General features: G+C 48.3%; 2 protein-coding genes across 7 annotated transcripts in view; one reads left to right on the top strand and one right to left on the bottom strand.

The window, feature by feature from the left end:
- LAMTOR2 (late endosomal/lysosomal adaptor, MAPK and MTOR activator 2) overlaps positions 1 to 19,543 on the bottom strand; it is a 334,290-nt gene that overhangs the window by 69,387 nt on the left and 245,360 nt on the right. The window lies entirely within an intron of this gene.
- Positions 1 to 19,543, top strand: part of ARHGEF2 (Rho/Rac guanine nucleotide exchange factor 2) — a 69,264-nt gene that overhangs the window by 10,751 nt on the left and 38,970 nt on the right. For all 5 annotated transcript variants that reach the window (XM_050752481.1, XM_050752473.1, XM_050752463.1 and 2 more), the window contains exons 2-4: positions 4,303 to 4,580; positions 6,685 to 6,802; positions 18,832 to 18,949. In XM_050752481.1, the coding sequence (XP_050608438.1) occupies positions 4,324 to 4,580; positions 6,685 to 6,802; positions 18,832 to 18,949 (493 nt within the window). In that variant the 5' untranslated portion in view covers positions 4,303 to 4,323. The remainder of the gene's footprint in view (positions 1 to 4,302; positions 4,581 to 6,684; positions 6,803 to 18,831; positions 18,950 to 19,543) is intronic.

Here is a 19,543-nt window from a genome sequence, read left to right as displayed (position 1 = left end):
CCTATTTCCAGCCCCTGTTCCCCTTTTCCTAGTATATCTCCAGATCCTACTCTTCTCTCCACCCAGCTTTTCACAATATTTTTGTCAACCTCCCTCTGCCTCCACATCTCAGCTTTGGAGGCCACTGGTTGGGAGGGACCCTGCCATGGCCCTCAGCCTCTGACCTGCTTCCTATAGATCTGCTCATCCTGTTTGCACCCAACATACCTGATGGCACAGGGCCCCTCTGTAGGCAAGGAGGGAGAGGATCTCTCCTGGTGGCTGGCTAATGGGTTCCCTGTCCATTGCTCCCAGACACAATGAGCACAGATGGGCACAGGGCCGTGGCCACTCTCCTAGGCTTCTCCTTTTCTCTCCTTAGACACCTACCCAATGGGGGAACAGCATTGTCGTCTGCAGAGGCCTGAGCACCTGCCTCCCTCCCTTTCCTGTGGTAAGCAGGCACACAGCCACCCCAGGCACAGCACTTTCTTTTTTCTTTTTTTTTTTTCTGAGATAGAGTCTCGCTCTGTCGCCCAGGCTGGAGTGCAGTGGCGCAATCTCGGCTCACTGCAAGCTCTGCCTCCCAGGCCCATGCCATTCTCCTGCCTCAGCCTCCCGAGTAGCTGGGACCACAGGTGCCTGCCACCGCTCCCGGCTAATTTTTGTTTTTATATTTTTAGTAGAGACAGGGTTTCACCATGTTAGCCAGGATGGTCTCGATCTCCTGACCTTGTGATCCGCCTGCCTCGGCCTGCCAAAGTGCTGGGATTACAGGCGTGAGCCACTGTGCCCAACCAGCACTTTCTTTTTTTCTTTTTTTTTATTTTTTTGAGATGGATTCTTGCTCTGTTGCCCAGGCTGGAGTGCAATGGCGCGATCTCAGCTCACTGCAACCTCTGCCTCCTGAGTTCAAGAGATTCTTCTGCCTCAGCCTCCCAAGTAGCTGCGACTACAGGCATGTGCCACCACGCCTGGCTAATTTTTGTATTTTTAGTAGAGACAGGGTTTCACCATATTGGTCAGGCTGGTCTCGAACTCCTGACCTCATGATCTGCCTGCCTTGGCCTCCCAAAGTGCTGAGATTACAGGCGTGAGCCACCACGCCCAGCCCGTGGCATAGCACTTTCTTCTCAGCAGCTCTGGGTGGGGTGAGGGCAGAGTGGACAGATTACAGTGAGGGAGGAAAGTAGATTGAAGGTACAGTAACTGATAACCTGGACTTCCCTGGAGTGGTTAAGACAACCTGGAGAAGGTCTGACAGCTCCACAGAAAGCCTTGAAAGAGGGAAGTTTCTGGGTCCCGGCTTCCTGATCCTTCTGGGCACTCCTGACATCTTAGTAGCTGGAAGTGGTGCCAGGAGAAAGGGAGCCTGGGAGACTCATTAGAGCAGAAGGTCTAGAGAGACATGGCCTAGGAGTGAAGTGTACAGAGGTATGTGGTAAATGCTGTTTCCCTTCCTGCCCTTCCTGCCCCTGGTACTCTGGGACTTGGCACTTCTTTCTGGAGTGGGGCTTATCATTTTCAACTTTAAGAGCACCTGAGAGTTCTTAAGTCTGAGACACACTGTGGCAAGCCCTGATGCCAACCAGGAGTGTTGGGCAGTGAGAACAATGCCCTTTGGGATAGAGTAGAGGAAATATGTGCTCTGTGACTGATGCTTGGAGCCCTTCTCTCTGCACCATGGGGAGAGGTCAGACTGGCTTTCACTCTCCATATGACCAGACTCTTAGAAGAAGGAATCATGCCGGGTACGGTGGCTCACACCTGTAATCCCAGTACTTTGGGAGGCAGAGGCGGGCGGATCACCTGAGGTTGGAAGCTTGATACCAGCCTGATCAACATGGAGAAACCCCATCTCTACTTAAAAACATACAAAATTAGCCAGGCCTGGTGGCGCATGCCTGTAATCCCAGCTACTCGGGAGGCTAAGGCAGGAGAATCGCTTGAACCCGGGAGGCAGAGGTTGCAGGGAGCCAAGATTACCCCATTGCACTCTGTCCTGGGCAACAAGAGTGAAACTCCATCAGGAGGAGGAGGAGGAGGAGGAGGAGGAGGAGGAGGAGGAGGAGGAGGAGGAGGAGGAGAGGGAGACGGAGAGGGAGAGGGAAAAGGAGAAGAAGGAGAAATCACAACACTTTATCACTCATGAACCTTTTCCCCCTGCTACTTTTTCTACTTTGTTTTTTTTTGTTGTTGTTGTTGTTTTTTTGAGATGGAGTCTTGCTGTTGTCATGCAGGCTGGAGTGCAATGGCATGATCTTGGCTCACTGCAACCTCCGCCTCCCAGGTTCAAGTGATTGTCCTGCCTCAGCCTCCCAAGTAGTTGGGATTATAGGTGCTGGCTACCATGCCCAGCTAATTTTTGTATTTTTAGTAGAGACGGGATTTCACCACGTTGGCCAGGCTGGTCTTGAACTCCTGACCTCATGATCCACCCACCTCAGCCTCACAAAGTGTTGGGATTACAGGAGTGAACCACCGCACCCGGCCTCCCCCTGCTACTTTACCTGCCTAAAATCCTCTCCCTCTACCCTGGCCAAATCCTAACCACTTTACCCTTCCAGGCACATCTCAAAGACCATCTACTTCCTTCTGTTTCCTCCTCCCCTTTAAAAACAAAAACAGGCTGGTTGCAGTGGCTCACGCCTGTAATCCCAGCACTTTGGGAGGCCAAGGCGGGCGGATCACGAGGTCAGGAGATTGAGACCATCCTGGCTAACATGATGAAACCCCCTTTCTACTAAAAATACAAAAAATTAGCTGGGCATGGTGGCGGGCGCCTGTAGTCCTAGCTACTCGGGAGGCTGAGGCAGGAGAATGGCGTGAACCCAGGAGGCGGAGCTTGCAGTGAGCCAAGATCGCGCCACTGCACTACGGCCTGGGCGACAGAGCAACACTCTGTCTCAAAAAAAAAAAAAAAAAAAAAAAGGCCTGGCACAGTAGCTCACGCCTGTAATCCCAGCACTTTGGGAGGCTGAGGTGGACGGATCACCTGAGGCTGGGAGTTCAAGATCAGCCTGGCTAACATGGTGAAACCCTGTTTCTACTAAAAATACAAATTATCCAGGCATGGTGGGGCGTGCCTGTAATACCAGATACTCAGGAGGCTGAGGCAATAGAATTGCTCGAACCCAGGAGGCAGAGGTTGCAGTGAGCCGAGATCACACCATTGTACTCCAGCTTGGGCAACAAGAGCAAAACTCTATCTCAAAAAACAACACAAAACAAAAGCAAGCAAGGTCTTATTGTGTCATCCAGGCTGGAGTGCAGTGGCATGATCATAGCTCACTGCAGCCTTGAACTCCTGGGCTCAAGTGATCCTCCCACCTCAGCCTCCCAAGTACCTAGAACTATAAGCACATGCCACCATGCCCAGCTAGCATGTTGTTTTCTTGTGGAGATAGGGTCTCGTTATGTTGCCCGGGCTGGTCTAGAACAGCTGGGCTCAAGTGATCCACCCGCCGCAGACTCCCAAAGTGCTGGGTGAGCCACCTCATCTGGCCTTTTTTGAGTCTCCCACCTGGTCATGTGCCCTCACTCGTTTAACAGCCCAAAGCCTTTTGTTGAAACTTCTCTTGTGGCATTTGGCATATGTGAGCCAGTTATGGAGTCATCTGTGATTTGTGCTTTTGCTTGTGCACACACATGCACACTCACCCACTCACTAGACTCTGATTCCTTGAGGACAGGAACAATATCTATTTCTCTTTGCTTGGTTTTCTGCTATATAAATCCTCAGTGAATGGAATAAGAATGAGACAATGAGGTTCTCCTTATGTGCTAGAAAGGACACTGAAGGCCGGGCGCGGTGGCTCAAGCCTGTAATCCCAGCACTTTGGGAGGCCGAGACGGGCGGATCACGAGGTCAGGAGATCGAGACCATCCTGGTTAATACGGTGAAACCCCGTCTCTACTAAAAAGTACAAAAAACTAGCCAGGCGAGGTGGCGGGCGCCTGTAGTCCCAGCTACTTGGGAGGCTGAGGCAGGAGAATGGCATGAACCCGGGAGGCGGAGCTTGCAGTGAGCTGAGATCTGGCCACTGCACTCCAGCCTGGGCGACAGAGCGAGACTCCGTCTCAAAAAAAAAAAAAAAAAAAAAAGAAAGGACACTGAACTGGGATCCAGAAAACCTAAGTTCTAGCCTTGACTCTGCAGCTAATTCACAATGTGACCCTGAGCCACACATTCTCCAGTTCTGTGTCTTAGTAAACTGAGGGGTGGCTAGGCACTCCGAAGCCCAGCTGACTGTGACACACTTCTATTTCCAAGGTTCCAGAGTTCTAGAACCCTGCTCACCCTTTTCTTTCTTGCTGATGCAGACTGGTCTGCGTGTGTCTCCCATGAACAGAGCCGTCCCAGATGTGTTCCTCGCAGGTGGAGACCAGGTGCCCCGAGGCCACACTCGCCGCTGTCTTTCTGCAGTTGAATCCAGAGAGCAACTGGAGGAAGAAGAGGCGGGGGAAATAAAGGAGGGGAATAGCTCGCATGCTGTACCCCTCCGAAGGTCGGGGGCTTTCCGGGCCCATGGCCGCAACTATGACGTCTTCAAAAGACATAGTTGGGGGCCTGGCAGGGAGCTCGAGGACCCACTGACTAGGTAAGCCCCCAGGGAACCTCCTGTACCTCCTTCCCTCCAGGCCTAGACCTTGGAGAAAATGGGAAAGTGAGAAAGAACTAGGTAACTCTCTAGTTATCTCCCTCAAGAGACAACCATCCGAAGAATGACAGGAGTCGAGGAGACCTGGGCCCCCACTCCTTTCCCTGGAGAACCGGAGCTCAATCCCACTGGTGGGCCTTTGGGGAGGATGGATGCTGCCTTCCAAAATATGCCTCTCCCCAGTGGCTCTTATCTCCTTCTCTCAGGGCAGAGTGAGGGTAGTCGTGGGTGGGAGGTGTGGAGTCAGGGTGAGTATCAGGACACTGGATCTTCTTGCTTCCGCCTCCTACGGTGGGTTTCATAGAACCACATAATGGTGTCATAGAACCACAGAAGGAACTCAGAGAGCATATGGCACGATCTCCTCATTTTACAGATAAGGAAACTGAGGCCCAAAGAACTTTCAGAGATTTTTTTTTTTTTTTTTTTTGAGATGGAGTCTCGCTCTGCCGCCCAGGCTGGAGTGCAGTGGCCGGATCTCAGCTTACTGCAAGCTCCGCCTCCCGGGTTCATGCCATTCTCCTGCCTCAGCCTCCCGAGTAGCTGGGACTACAGGCCCCCGCCACCTCGCCCAGCTAGTTTTTTGTATTTTTTAGTAGAGACGGGGTTTCACCGTGTCAGCCAGGATGGTCTCGATCTCCTGACCTCGTGATCCGCCCGTCTCGGCCTCCCAAAGTGCTGGGATTACAGGCTTGAGCCACCGCGCCCGGCCCAGAGATTTTTTTTTTTTGAGACGGAGTCTGGCTCTATTGGCAGGCTGGAGTGCAGTGGCGCGATCTCGGCTCACTGCAACCTCCGCCTCCCGGATTCAAGCAGTTTTCCTGCCTCAGCCTCCTGAGTAGCTGGGGCTAAAGGTGCGTGCCACCATGCCCAGCTAATTTTTGTATTTTTATTAGAGACGGAGTTTCACCATGTTGGCCAGGATGGTCTCAATCACTTGACCTTGTGATCCGCCCACGAAGTGGTGGCCTCCCAAAGTGGTGTGATTACAGGGGTGAGCCACACGCCTAGCCGTGAACTTTCAGAGATTTCTTGAGAGAGGTGGTCACAGGGTGGGACATTGGGCCTGCCCCATTGCCAGGTCCTTGCCGGGCTTTTGGTTGCAGGCTGAGGACAACCCAGGATGCCTTAGATTAACTCATGGTCCTGCATTGCCACGTGAGATCAGTTGTTCTTGCTCAGACTTCTGCATATACTTGGTGGACTGGAGCAGAAAAATCATCTCTTCCCCCTCCCGTGGAAAACCCCTGACCACTTCCCCAAAGTCAGAGGAAGTCAGAAAGAGAAGGTCCGGGGGTCAGCATGAAGAGTTCAGTGTGAGTGAACATTGTAGGGGCTGCTGGCCATGGAAGGGCACTGTCTTTCTGCTTTGAAAATGGTCCCCTTGAACAAGTTCTTTTAGCTCTGGTGAGTGGACCAACCTTCCCTAGCTCCTGGGCAGGGCTGGCTGGTTTGAGTGAGGGGAGAGGACCCTGGGCCTTGTCCCTGAACTGGCTTGGGTGGGAACACAGATGAGAAGCAATGCCTGCAGGGCTCATGGCACCTTCCTAAGGGTAGCTGGCTGGAAGAGAGATGCCCAAATGCCTGGGCCCCCCTATGTGGCACCAACTGTATCTCAGGGTCTTTCAAGTGTCACCCACCTTTCACAGTCAGGTATTAATTCTGCCCCTTGGTTAGAGAGGGAAGGGAGTCCTGAGTGCACTATTTGGCTGAGCAGGGGCAAAGGTTGGCATCAGCAACCAGGCAAGGAGGGAGAATTCCGCTTGCTCTTGCTGTTCGCCTTCCCCTGAACCCTGGCTTTCTTCTGGAGGCAGTACTGCCCTTTGACCAGCAGGGGCCACTCTTGCTCACAGCCAACTCTGCAGCCCTGGCAAAGCAGAGCCCCAAAGTGGGACCAGTTTGGGTCTATGTTGTGCCTATGCCAACAGGAAGGGCTGGGCTGGGGGCAAGCAATAGGGCTGGGCTGAGGCGAGGCGGTGTTCCTCCCTGGTGCCCGTCACTGGCCACTGGATACAGACGGTAGTGGTGGCAATGTGTGTTTCAGGAGGAGACTGCGAGCATCGGGATGCCCAGGCCCCGAGGAGGCCCCCTACTTGCAGAACCAAGAAGAACTGGACACCTTTCTGGGACTGCAGCACCAGGGTGGCTACCCTTCGCGGCTGGTACGGACAGACAGATCCCCATGAAGGGCCCTGCCTTGCTCCTCCTCTCCTGCCCCTCGCCTGTCTAGCCACCGTTCTATTCCATGTCTCCTCTGTTCTGCCAGCTGCTGGGTCTCTCTGTGTCCAGGCATTGCTCTGACTCCATCTGACCGAATCAGAATCTATCCTCTATGTGCCTCTGTCTGCTTCCCTGGGTCTGTGTGCTCTGTGCCTGACTCTGGGTACCCTGCCTCTGTCTCTTTCTCTAAGACTCTCTGTTTTTTCCTTTCTGTGTTGGTGCCTCTGTGCTGATGAGGGTGTATCTGTTCCTTTCTCAGTAAAAGGGCCCTATTCCCCTAGTAATGATAACCACTTCTTTCTGTGGACCCCACATTTCCCCAATTTGGAGCTGAACTTATTTATTTATTTACTTATTTATTTACTTATTTATTTTGAGACAGGGTCTCACTCTGTTGCCCAGGCTGGAGTGCAGTGGCACGATCTTGGCTCACTGCACCTCTGCCTCCCGGGATCAAGTGATTTTCCTGCCTCAGCCTGCCAAGCAGCTTGGATTACAGGTGCCCGCCACCACACCCTGCTAATTTTTGTATTTTTAGTAAAGATGGGCTTTCACCATGTTGGCCAGGCTGGTCTCAAACCCCTGGCCTCAAGTGATCCACCCGCCTTGGCCTCTCAAAGTGCTGGGATTACAGGTGTGAGCCACCATGCCCAGCCTGGAGCCGAACTTATTATCTGTGGAATGCAACTAAGATCTGGTACTCTGAACAATAATAATTCTCTAACAAAATAATCATAGAATGATCGATGGAGAAAGGATATAGAGATTGCCCAGCCTTCTGGCTTAAGTAAACACAACTGGGGGGATCTTCAGAGTTTAAGGACCACTGAGGATACAGAAGGGCTTTGGAGACACCACTGGGCCTGCTAGCCAGGAGACCCTAAGTACACCGATTGTCTCAAGCCTGCTGGCTAAATGTTGCCTCCCCTCCAGCTCATCGTCTAACTGGCCAGGGGTTCCAACACTGGCCTCATTGTTTGGGCACCTATGGTTTGGGGGAGAGGCTGAAGGGAGCTGTATATAGCCTGTCAGGGAAGCAGCCAAAATCACCCGCTTTTTTTTTTTTTTTTTTTGAGATGGAGTCTTGGTTTGTTGCCGAGGCTGGAGTGCAGTGGCACGATCTCGGCTCACTGCAACCTCTGCCTCCCAGGTACAAACAATTCTCCTGCCTTAGCTTCCTGAGTAGCTGGCATTACAGGTGCCTGCCACCACGCCTGGTTAATTTTTCTATTTTTAGTAGACACAGAGTTTCACGGTGTTGGCCATGCTGGTCTCAAACTCCTGACCTCAAGTGATCCCATCAACCGCTTTTCTCTATCAGCATCTTTGCATGTCTACCCTGAGCCCCATTTCAATGTGCTACAGTAGAAAGGACAGGATTTTGGAGTTGAACTGACTGCTAGATCCTTCATTTATTTACCCACTGAGCAATTTATTTCATTTTTCTGAAAATCAGAATAATAATTATCTTTTAAAGGTGTGATTATTAAATGAACAAAAGGTGTTAAAGTACTCAGCACAGAGGCTGGCACATAAGATGAGCTCAATAAATGTTTTTGGCCGGGCGCAGTGGCTCAAGCCTGTAATCCCAGCACTTTGGGAGGCCGAGACGGGCGGATCACCAGGTCAGGAGATCGAGACCATCCTGGCTAACACGGTGAAACCCCGTCTCTACTAAAAAATACAAAAACCTAGCCGGGCGAGGTGGCGGGCGCCTGTAGTCCCAGCTACTCAGGAGGCTGAGGCAGGAGAATGGCATGAACCCGGGACTGAGATCCGGCCACTGCACTCCAGGCTGGGCGACAAAGCAAGACTCTGTCTCAACTAAAAAAAAAAAAAAAAAAAAAAAAAAAAAGTTTTTTCCTTTTCTCCCCTTTATTCCTTTGTAACTTTCCCTCTCTTCCACCTTTCTCTTCTCTTCCCCACTTCTTGGTATTATGTTTTCTTCCTTCCCCCTTTTCCCTAGTGTTTTCTTCCTTCTTATGCCTTCCTTCTCTACTGCCTCAGCACTCTTCACCTAATCCTTACACGTTCTCCTTAATCTCTTTGTCTATATGTTTGGGGGTTTTGTTTTACTTTCTTCCTGCAGTAGCCAGTGTGAATAAGTACTACACTAATGTCCACAAACCAAAAGCTTGAGACTTATTAAGCTAAACAAGGGGTTACAGACTGACAGTCCATGAACCAAGTCTAGCTCCAATATTCATTTTGTTTGGCCAGTAGCGTGCTTACACTTTTAAAACTTTAGATGTTCCTTTCATTTTTCTTTCAGAGTCTTGTCACCCAGGCTGGAGTGCAGTAGAGCAATCATGGCTCACTGCAACCTCCACCTCTCAGGCTCAAGTAATCCTCACTCCTCAGCCAACTGAGTAGCTGGGACTACAGACACACACCACTACGCCTGGCCAAATTTTTGTATTTTTGTAGAGATAGGGTTTCCCTATGTTGCCCAGGCTGGTCTCGAACTCCTGGCATCAAGTAATCTGCCTACCTTGGCCTCCCAAACTGCTGGGATTACAGGTGTCAGCCACTGTGCCCAGCCAAGATTTTCCCCCCCCCCCATATGAATATCAAGTTGCTCCAGTATCACTTATTTATTTATTTATTTATTTTGAGAGAGAGTCTCACTCTTGCCCAGGCTGGAGTGCAGTGGACAATCTCGGCTCACTGCAGCCTCTGGGTTCAAGTGATTCTCATGCCTCAGCTTCCCAAGTAGCTGGGATTATAGGCACGTGCCACTGGGTCTGGCTCATTTTTTTTGTATTTTTGTAGTGACAGGGTTTCACCATGTGGCCCAGGCTGGTCTTGAACTCCTGGCCTCAGGTGATCCACCTGCCTCGGCCTCCCAAAGTGCTAGGAGTACAGGCGTGAGCCACCATGCCCGGCCTGGAAGTCTTTAAAATCTAGTGGTATAAGTCTTCTAATGTTATTATTCTCTTTAGGAATATTTTAATTTTATTTTTTATTTATGTTTTAGAGATAGAGTTTGCTCTGTTGCCTAGGCTGGAGTGCAGTGGCAGGCGATTCTAGGTCCTTTGCATTTCTGTGTGACATTTAGAATCACCTTATCAATTTCTAAAAAACAAAAATTCCTGCTGGATTTTGATTGAGATTGTACTGAATTCAAAGATTAATGTAGGATGGGCCGGGTGCGGTGGCTCACGCCTGTAATCCCAGCACTTTGGGAGGCCGAGGTGGGTGGATCACCAGAGGTCAGGAATTTGAGACCAGCCTGAACAACATAGTGAAACCCCATCTCTACTAAAAATACAAAATTAACCAGGCATGGTAGTGGGCACCTGCAGTCCCAGCTACTTGGGAGCTGAAGCAGAATAGCTTGAACCCAGGAGGCAGAGGTTGCAGTGAGCCAAGATTGCGCCATTGCACTCCAGCCTGGGCAACAAGAACAAGACTCCATCTCAAAACAAAACAAAACAAAAACAAAACAAAGTTTAATGTAGGATGAATTGACCTATTTCCAATATTGAGTTTATCCATGAAAAATAATATAGCTATTTATTTACCTAGGCTTTCTATAAAAAATGTCTTTAAAAAAATATTTCTCTACCCTTACCTAGTGAAAAAAAAAATTTTTTTTTTTTTTGAGACGGAGTCTTGCTCTGTCGCCCAGGCTGGAGTGCAGTGGTGTTATCTTGGCTCACTGCAACCTCCGCCTCCCAGGTTCAAGCGATTCTCCTGCCTCAGCCTCCTGAGTAGCTGGGACTACAGGCGTGTGCCACCATGCCCAGCTAATTTTTTGTGTTTTCAGTAGAGATGGGGTTTCACCGTGTTAGCCAGGATGGTCTCCATCTCCTGACCTTGTGATCCACCTACCTCAGCCTCCCAAAGTGCTGGGATTACAGGTGTGAACCACTGCACCCAGCCAAAAATGTTTTTTAATAAAGTGTTTTCTTCATGGGCTGGGCGCAGTGGCTCATGCCTGTAATCTCAGCATTTTGGGAGGCCAAGGTGGGTGGATCACCTGAGGTCAGGAGTTCTAGACCAGCCTAACCAACATGGAGAAACCCTGTCTCTACTAAAAAAATACAAAATTAGCCAGGTGTGGTGGTGGGCGCCTGTAATCCCAGCTACTCGAGAGGCTGAGGCAGGAGAATTGCTTGAACCCAGGAGGCGAAGGTTGCTGTGAGCCAAAATCATGCCATTGTACTCCAGCCTAGACAAGAACAAAACTCCGTCTCAAAAAAATGTTTTTTTGCTTCACACAGGCCTTGTCAATCTTTATTAGATTTATTTCTAGGTAACTTGTAGTTTTTGTTACTATTAAAAATACTTTCTATTTTTTCTTTTTTTTTGTTTGAGATGGACTCTTGCTCTGTCACCCAATCTGGAGTGCAGTGGCACAATCTAGGCTCACTCCGCCTCCCAGGTTCCCGCCATTCTCCTGCCTCAGCCTCCTGAGTAGCTGGTACTACAGGTGCTCACCACCACGCCTGGCTAATTTTTTGTATTTTTTGTAGAGACGGGGTTTCACCGTGTTAGTCAGGATGGTCTTGATCTCCTGACCTTGTGATCCACCCACCTCCACCTCCCAAAGTGCTGGGATTAGAGGTGTGAGCCACCGTGCCCAGCCAATACATTATTTTTAAGTTACATTTTATAATTATTTTTGGTTTATAGAAATAGAAATGGAATTAAATTATTCCTCATACATGGCCAAGTGCAGTGGCTCATGCCTATAATCCCAGCTCTTTGGGAGGCCGAGGCAGGAGGATCACCTGAGGTCAGGAGTTCGAGACCAGTCTGGTCAACAATGTGAAACCCTGTCTCTACAAAAATACATAATTAGCCAGATGTGATGGTGTGCACCTGTAATCCCAGGTGCTTAGGAGGCTGAGGCAGAGAATCTCTTGAACCCAGGAAGTAGAGGTTGCAGTGAGTCAAGACTGAGCCACTGCACTCCAGCCTGGGCAACAGAGTGAGACTCTGTCTCAAAAGGAAAAAAAAATTATTCCTTATACAATAATCTTATAGTCATTTATATTGCTAAACTCTTGTTTTAAATTAAAACCATTTATCAGGCCGGGCGCGGTGGCTCAAGCCTGTAATCCCAGCACTTTGGGAGGCCGAGACGGGCGGATCACGAGGTCGGGAGATCGAGACCATCCTGGCTAACATGGTGAAACCCCGTCTCTACTAAAAAATACAAAAAACTAGCCGGGCGAGGTGGCGGGCGCCTGTAGTCCCAGCTACTGGGGAGGCTGAGGCAGGAGAATGGCGTAAACCCGGGAGGCGGAGCTTGCAGTGAGCTGAGATCCGGCCACTGCACTCCAGCCTGGGCGGCAGAGCGAGACTCCGTCTCCAAAAAAAAAAAAAAAAAAAAAAAACCATTTATCTGTGTGTGTGTGTGTTTTTTTTTTCTTTTGGCTTTTCTAAGTATACGATTATGTCATCTTTTTTTTTTTTTTTTTTTTTTTTTTTTTTTTTGAGACAGTCTTGCTCTGTCACCCAGGCTGGAGTGCAGTGGTATGATCGTGGCTCACTGCAACCTACACCTCCCAGGCTCAAGTGATCCTCCTCAGCCACCCCAGCAGCTGAGACTACAGGTGTGTACCACCACACCCAGCTAATTATTTTGTTTTTTTGTAGAGGCGGGGGTCTCACTATGTTACTCAGGCTGATCTCAAATTCCTGTGCTCAAGTGATCCTCCCACCTTAACCTCCTAAAGTGCTGGGATTACAAGTGTGAACCACCTCACCCAGCCTATATCACCTTTAAATGAGCTTTGTTTTTTTCTTTTCCAATATCCACTCCTTTCGTTGCTTTTTCTTGTACTCCTGTGCTGACTAGAACTCTATCTTTATTTATTTATTATTTAGTGTTTCTCCTCTCTTCCAGCATTAATCCATCAAAATAGGACTCTAGTGCTGTGCTGAACCGAAATGGTGATAATGGACATCCTTGTCTTATTTCTGGATTTTATTATTATTTTTCTTAAAAACTATGCCATAAAAAGTATTGTTTCTGATTTTAGCGGGAGTATATCTTGTGTTTCACTATTGAGGTTGATTTTTGGTTGCAGGTTTTAAAAGATGTTCTTTATCAGGTTAAGGAGGATTCCTTCTATTTCTAATTGCCAAGCCTTTGGTTTTAGAATTAGTGGGCATTGGATTTTATTCTATGCTTTTCTGCATAGGAAATTTACATACATAGGAAATTTACAAAAATGATTATGTATTTTTTCTCTTTAAATATATTAATATTATTATTAATTATTTTGAGATGGGGGTCTCACTGTCACCCAGGCTAGAGTGCAGTGGTGCAATCTTGGCTCACTGCAACCTCTGCCACCTGGGTTCAAACTGTCCTCCCACCTCAGCCTCTTGAGTAACTGGGACCACAGGCATGTGCCACTTTGTATTTTTGATAGAGACAGGGTTTCACCATGTTGCCTAGGATGGTCTCAAACTCCTGAGCTCAAGTGATCCCCCACCTCAGCCTCACCTCAGCCTCCCAAAGTGCTGCAATTACAGACATGAGCCACCACGCCCCTTCTCATTTAATATATTATTGAGGTAAATTACATGTAAGGATTTTTCTCACACTAAACCACCTTTGTATTCTTAGGATAAATCCAACTTTGTCATGACACATTTTATGTTTTTACATACTTCTGGATTTTATTTGTATCAATTGTTTATTGCTGTGTAACAAACCAACCCTAAACTTAGCAGTTTAAAATGACATTTTTTTTTTTTTAAACTCACAATTCTTTGGGTGGGCAATTTGGGCTGGTCTCACCTGGACTCATTTAGGTGGCTGCCATTGTCTGGTGACCTCAATAGAGCTGATGATCAAGGATGGCCTTCCTTACCATTTCAGCTGGCAGCCTACCAGTTGCAGTACCTTGCTTCTCATCCACACGGCCTCTCCAGAATGCCATCTTAGGCTTGTTCAGATGAAAATAGCATTCCAAGTGGGCGAGAGTGGATGCTTTAAGGTTTCTTGAAGCTTAGGCTCAAAAATCACATGATGGCACTTCTGTGACACTCTAGTCATCCTAGTAAGTCACAGGCCAGCCCAGATTCAGAGTGAAGAGACAGGCTCCTTCTTAATGGGAGGAACTGCAAATAATTTGTGGCCATTTAAAATGGCCAGGTGTGGTGGCTCACTCCTGTAATCCCAGCTACTCGGGAGACTGAAGCATGAGAATTGTTCGAACCCAGGAGGCAGAGGTTGCAGTGAGCAGAGATCATGCCACTGCGCTCCAGCCTGGGCAGCAGAGAAGACTCTGTCTCAAAAAAAGTAATAATAATAAATAAAATCAGCTATACTTTCCTAATATTTCGTGTCAGATTTTTGTACTTATATACATAAGAGAGATCAGCCTATAATTTATCTTTGTCATACTGTCTGTGTGTAGTTTTGGAATCAAGGTTGTATTTACCTTATAGAAAGAGTTAAAGTGTTTTTTTTTTTTTTTTCCTGAGACGGAGTTTCACTCTTGTTGCCCAGGCTAGAGTGCAATGGCGTGATCTCAGCTCACTGCAACCTCTGTCCCCCAGGTTCAAGTGATTCTCCTGCCTCAGCCTCCTGAGTAGTAGGGATTACAGGCACACACCACCACACCCAGCTAATTTTTGTATTTTTGGTAGGGACAGGATTTCACCATGTTGGCCAGACTGGTCTCGAACTCCTGACCTCAGGTGATCTGCCTGCCTCGGACTCCCAAAGTGCTGGGATTATAGGCATGAGCCATCACACCCAGCCATGCGATTTCTCCTCACTGCAACCTCCATCTCCCAGGTTCAAGTGATTCTTGCGCCTCAGCCTCCTGAGTAGCTGAGATTACAGGTGTGCGCCACCACGCCCAGCTATTTTTGTATTTTTTGTAGAGACGGTTTGCCATGTTGGCCAGGCTGGTCTCGAACTCTTGACCTCAAGAGATCCGCCCACATCAGCCTCCCAAAGTGCTGGGATTACAGGCATGAGCCACCGTGCCTGGCCATAGGTAGTATTCTTTTATCTTTACAATCACTGCTCTTTCTATAGTTAGGTCTGCTTTTTCATTCTAATTTTACTTGTGCTTTCTCTTGTTTTCTTTATCATTCCTATCAGAGGTTTGCCTATTTCATTTGCTTGATCTTAGAAAACAACTCTTGGCTTTATTGATCCTCTCTAATTTATCTTTGTCTACTATTTATTATTTATTTATTTATTTATTTTTGAGACAAATTTGCTTTGTTGCCCAGCTGGAGTGCAATGGTGCAATCTCGGCTCACTACAACCTCCACCTCCTGGGTTCAAGTGATTCTCCTGCCTCAGTCTCCTGAGTAGCTGGGATTACAGGCACCCACCACCACACCCAGCTAATTTTTGTATTTTTAGTAGAGATGGGGCTTCACCATGTTGACCAGGCTGGTCTCGAACTGCTGACCTCAGGTGATCCACCAAAGTGCTAGGATTACAGGCGTGAGCCACTGTGCCTGGCCTTACTATTTCATTTTGGCATTTATGTTTATTATATGCTTCCTTCTTTTTTTTTTTTTTTTTTTTTTTTTGAGACGGAGTTTTGCTCTTGTTGCCCAGGCTGGGTGCAATGGCGCGATCTTGGCTCGTTGCAACCTCCGCCTCCCTGGTTCAAGAGATTCTCCTGCCTCAGCCTCCAGAGTAGCTGGAATTACAGGCATCCACCACCACGCCCAGCTAATTTTTTGTATTTTTAGTAGAGATGGGGTTTCATTATGTTGGCCAGGCTGGTCTCGAACTCCTAACCTCAGGTGATCCACCTGCCTCAGCTTCCCAGAGCACTGGGATTACAGGCATGAGCCATTGTGCCCGACCACTTCCATCTGTTTTCTTTTTTCTTTTTTGAGACCTGGAGTCTTACTCTGTTGCCCAAGTTCATTGCGCCACTCTGGAGTGCAGTGGTGCGAACTTGGCTCACTGCAATCTCTGCCTCCCAGGTTCAAACAATTCTCCTGCCTCAATCTCCCGAGTAGAGTAGCTGGGACTACAGGCTTGTGCCACCATGTCTGGCTAATTTTTTGTATTTTTAGGAGAGACGGGGTTTCACCGTGTTAGCCATGATGGTCTGTATGTCCTCACCTCGTGATCAGCTCACCTCAGCCTCCCAAAGTGCTGGGATTACAGGAGAGAGCCACCGTGCTCGCCTCTGTTTTCTATGAGTTTGTCCTGTTCTTTATCTGACTTTTTAAGTTAGAATAGCTCAATCCTCCAGCATTAAAAATGTTTCAATATAAGCATTCTGAGGCTACAACTTGCCCTTGAAATACCACTTTGGCCTTCTCCCACAGGTTTTGTTCTGTATTTTCATTATTGGTCAGTTACAAAACATCTTTAAATTTTCATTATGATTTATTTGACAATACATTTATTTAGAATGGTGTTTTAAAATTTATAAATCTGTATTTTTTTAAACTTTAAGATTTTTTTTGAAATGCACATACACAGGAAAATACATAAAACATATATTTACAGTGTAATAAATTAGAAAGCAAACACCCATATAACCACCCCAGATTTAAAAATAAATAAATAAAATAGGCTGGGCGCGTGGCTCATGCCTGTAATCCCAGCACTTTGGGAGGCTGAGGCTGGCAGACCACCTGAGTTCGAGACCAGCCTGACCAACATGGAGAAACCCTGTCTCTACTAAAAATACAAAATTAGCCAGGCTTGGTGGCACACGCCTGTAATCCCAGCTACTCGGGAGGCTGAGGCAGGAGAATTGCTTGAACCCAGGTGGCGGAGTTTGCGGTGAGCTGACATCACGCCATTGCACTCCAGCTTGGGCAACAAGAGCGAAACTCTACCTAAAAAAAAAAAAAAAAAGTCAGGCACGGTGGCTCACGCCTGTACTGTAATCCAGCACTTTGGGAGGCCGAGATGGGCGGATCGCAAGGTCAGGAGATTGAGACTATCCTGGCTAACACTGTGAAACCTCGTCTCTACTAAAAATACAAAAAAATTAGCCGGGCGTGGTGGTGGGCGCCTGTAGTCCCAGCTACTTGGGAGGCTGAGGCAGGAGAATGGCGTGAACCTGGGAGGCGGAGCTTGCAGTGAGCTGAGATCCGGCCACTGCACTACAGCCTGGGCAACAGAGCGAGACTCTGTCTCAAAAAAAGAAAAAAAAAAAAGAGATTATCATAGCTGAGAAGCTCTCAGGGTTCTTACTCATAGCCCTCTCTCTGGCAGAGATGACTGCATTCTTGACTTTTGAGATCCATTTTCTTTTTTCTTTTTTTTTTTTTGAGACGGAGTCTCGCTCTGTCTGCCCAGGCTGGAGTGCAGTGACGCCATCTCGGCTCACTGCAAGCTCCGTCTCCCAGGTTCACGCCATTCTCCTGCCTCAGCCTCCCGAGTAGCTGGAACTACATGCACCCGCCACCATGCCTGGCTAATTTTTTTGTATTTTTAGTAGAGACGGGGTTTCACCGTGTTAGCCGGGATGGTCTCAATCTCCTGACCTTGTGATCCGCCCGCCTCAGCCTCCTAAAGCGTTGGGATTCCAGGTGTGAGCCACCACACCCGGCCTTTTTTTTCTGAGACCCAGGTGACATGATGGTGTCACTCTGTCACCCAGGCTGGAGTCCAGTGGCACGATCTCTGCAACTGCCCCCTCCCGGATTCAAGCGATCCACCTGCCTCAGCCTCCTGAGTAGCTGGGATTACAGGCGCAAGGCAACACACCTGGCTAAGTTTTGTATTTTTGGTAGAGACAGAGTTTCACCATGTTGCTCAGGCTGGTCTGGAACTCCTGAGCTTAAGTGATGCACCCGCCATGGCCTCCCAAAGTGCTGGGGTTACAGGCATAAACCACAGCTCCCGGCTCTATTTTCTTTATAGGCTTACCATCTATGTAGGCATCGCTAAACAATGTCAATTAGTTTTACCTGTGTTAAACTTCATATGCATATAATCATACCAGTATATACATCTTTGTGTCTTGGTTCTTTCATTCAACATGTCTGTGGGATTCATCCTTATTGTTATGTGAGCTGTGATTTGCTCATTTTTATTGTTGAATAGTATTTCAATGCGTAAGTATACTACTGATTCTTTGGTCCACTGAGGAGGGACTTCTGGCTTATTTGCTGTTTTTGTTTGTTTGTTTGTTTGTTTGTTTCCGAGATGGAGTATTGCTTTGTCACCCAGGCTGGAGTGCAGTGGCACAATCTTGGCTTACTGCAACCTCTGCCTCCCGGATTCAAGTGATTCTCTTGCCTCAGCCTCTCGAGTAACTGGGACTACAGGCGCCCGCCACCACGGCTGGCTAATTTTTGTTTTTTCAGTAGAGGCGGGGTCTCACCATGTTGGCCAGGCTGGTCTCAAACTCCTGACCTGAAATGATCCACCCACCTCAGCCTCCCAAAGTGCTGGGAATACAGATATAAACCACCGTGCCTGGCCTTTTTTTTTGAGTTGCTCTGTTGCACCAGTGCAGTGGCATGATCTCAGCTCACTGCAACCCCCACAGCCCAGGTTCAGTGATTCTTCTGCCTCAACTTCCTGAGTAGCTGGGATTACAGGCGCACAACACCATGCCTGGCTAATTTTTGTATTTTTTTTAGTAGAGATGGGGTTTCACCATTTTGGCCAGGCTGACCTAAAGTGATCCATCTGCCTCAGCCTCCCAAAGGGCTGGCATTACAGGTGTGAGCCACCACACCAGGCCTGCCTGTTTTTTTCATTACCTGGCTGGCCTCTATGGGTTGAGTTTGACATCTCTGGAAACCATTCAGGGTAAATCTCTCTTCTTAGATACTTCTATATACTAAGAAAGCCTGGGCTTGAACTGCAACAGAATAATGACTGCTAAACAGAAGGAGTAACTTCCCAACTATTTAAAGTGCAATATCCCAATATGGGTTTTGGAAAGGGGTGGGAGGCCTGGATTTGAAGAGGGGCCAAGCTGTGGGGAAGTAAAGAGCATGAGGGGAGGACAGATGAAGCCTGCCCTTGGTGTGAGGACTCTTGACGTGATTCCAGGGTCAGGATTCCTGTCATCCATCTGCTGGCCCTTTGGACCACTCGGCCACTGGCATGCTTTCCAAGTCTGTATCCATGAGTGGCATCAACTGTCTCTTGGACTGGTCGGATCCAGATGGTGAGCAAAAGTAGGGAGCAAAGCAGGGGTGGCCCCTTCCCCTATACATCTCGTTGCCACTCCTCATAGCTAGCTGTTTAGGGTTCAGATGTCCTGGATTATGTTTAGCCACATACCCTTGGAATCCCTAGAATGGCTTTTTTCTTTTATCTTTTTTTTTTTTTTTTGAGACCGAGTCTCACTGTGTCGCCCAGGCTGGAGTGTAGTGGTGCAATCTTACCTCACTGCAACCTCTGCCTCCTGGGTTCAAGTGATTCTAGTACCTCAGCCTCCTGAGTAGCTGGGACTATAGAAGCGCACCATCACACCCGGCTAATTTTTGTATTTTAGTAGAGAAAGGGTTTCACCATGTTGGCCAGGCTGGTCTGAAACTCCTGAGCTCAAGTGATTCACCTGCCTTGGCCTCCCAAAGTGCCGGGATTACAGGCGTGAGCCACCATGCCTGACCTCAGAATGGCTTTATTCACATGAGCAATCTGAATTCTGGATTTTGGCATTCTGAAACTCCTACCAATGAAAGCGGACATAGGACATAGTGAGGTTCTCCAGCCTTCCCTGTTACCAGAGATGGAGGACAGTTACCTGCAATGTACC

Source organism: Macaca thibetana, chromosome 1 (assembly GCF_024542745.1).
Source record: "Macaca thibetana thibetana isolate TM-01 chromosome 1, ASM2454274v1, whole genome shotgun sequence".
NCBI classification, from domain to species: domain Eukaryota; kingdom Metazoa; phylum Chordata; class Mammalia; order Primates; family Cercopithecidae; genus Macaca; species Macaca thibetana.
Note: the sequence above shows the minus strand (reverse complement) of the source record. Positions and strands in the feature narration are given on the sequence as shown.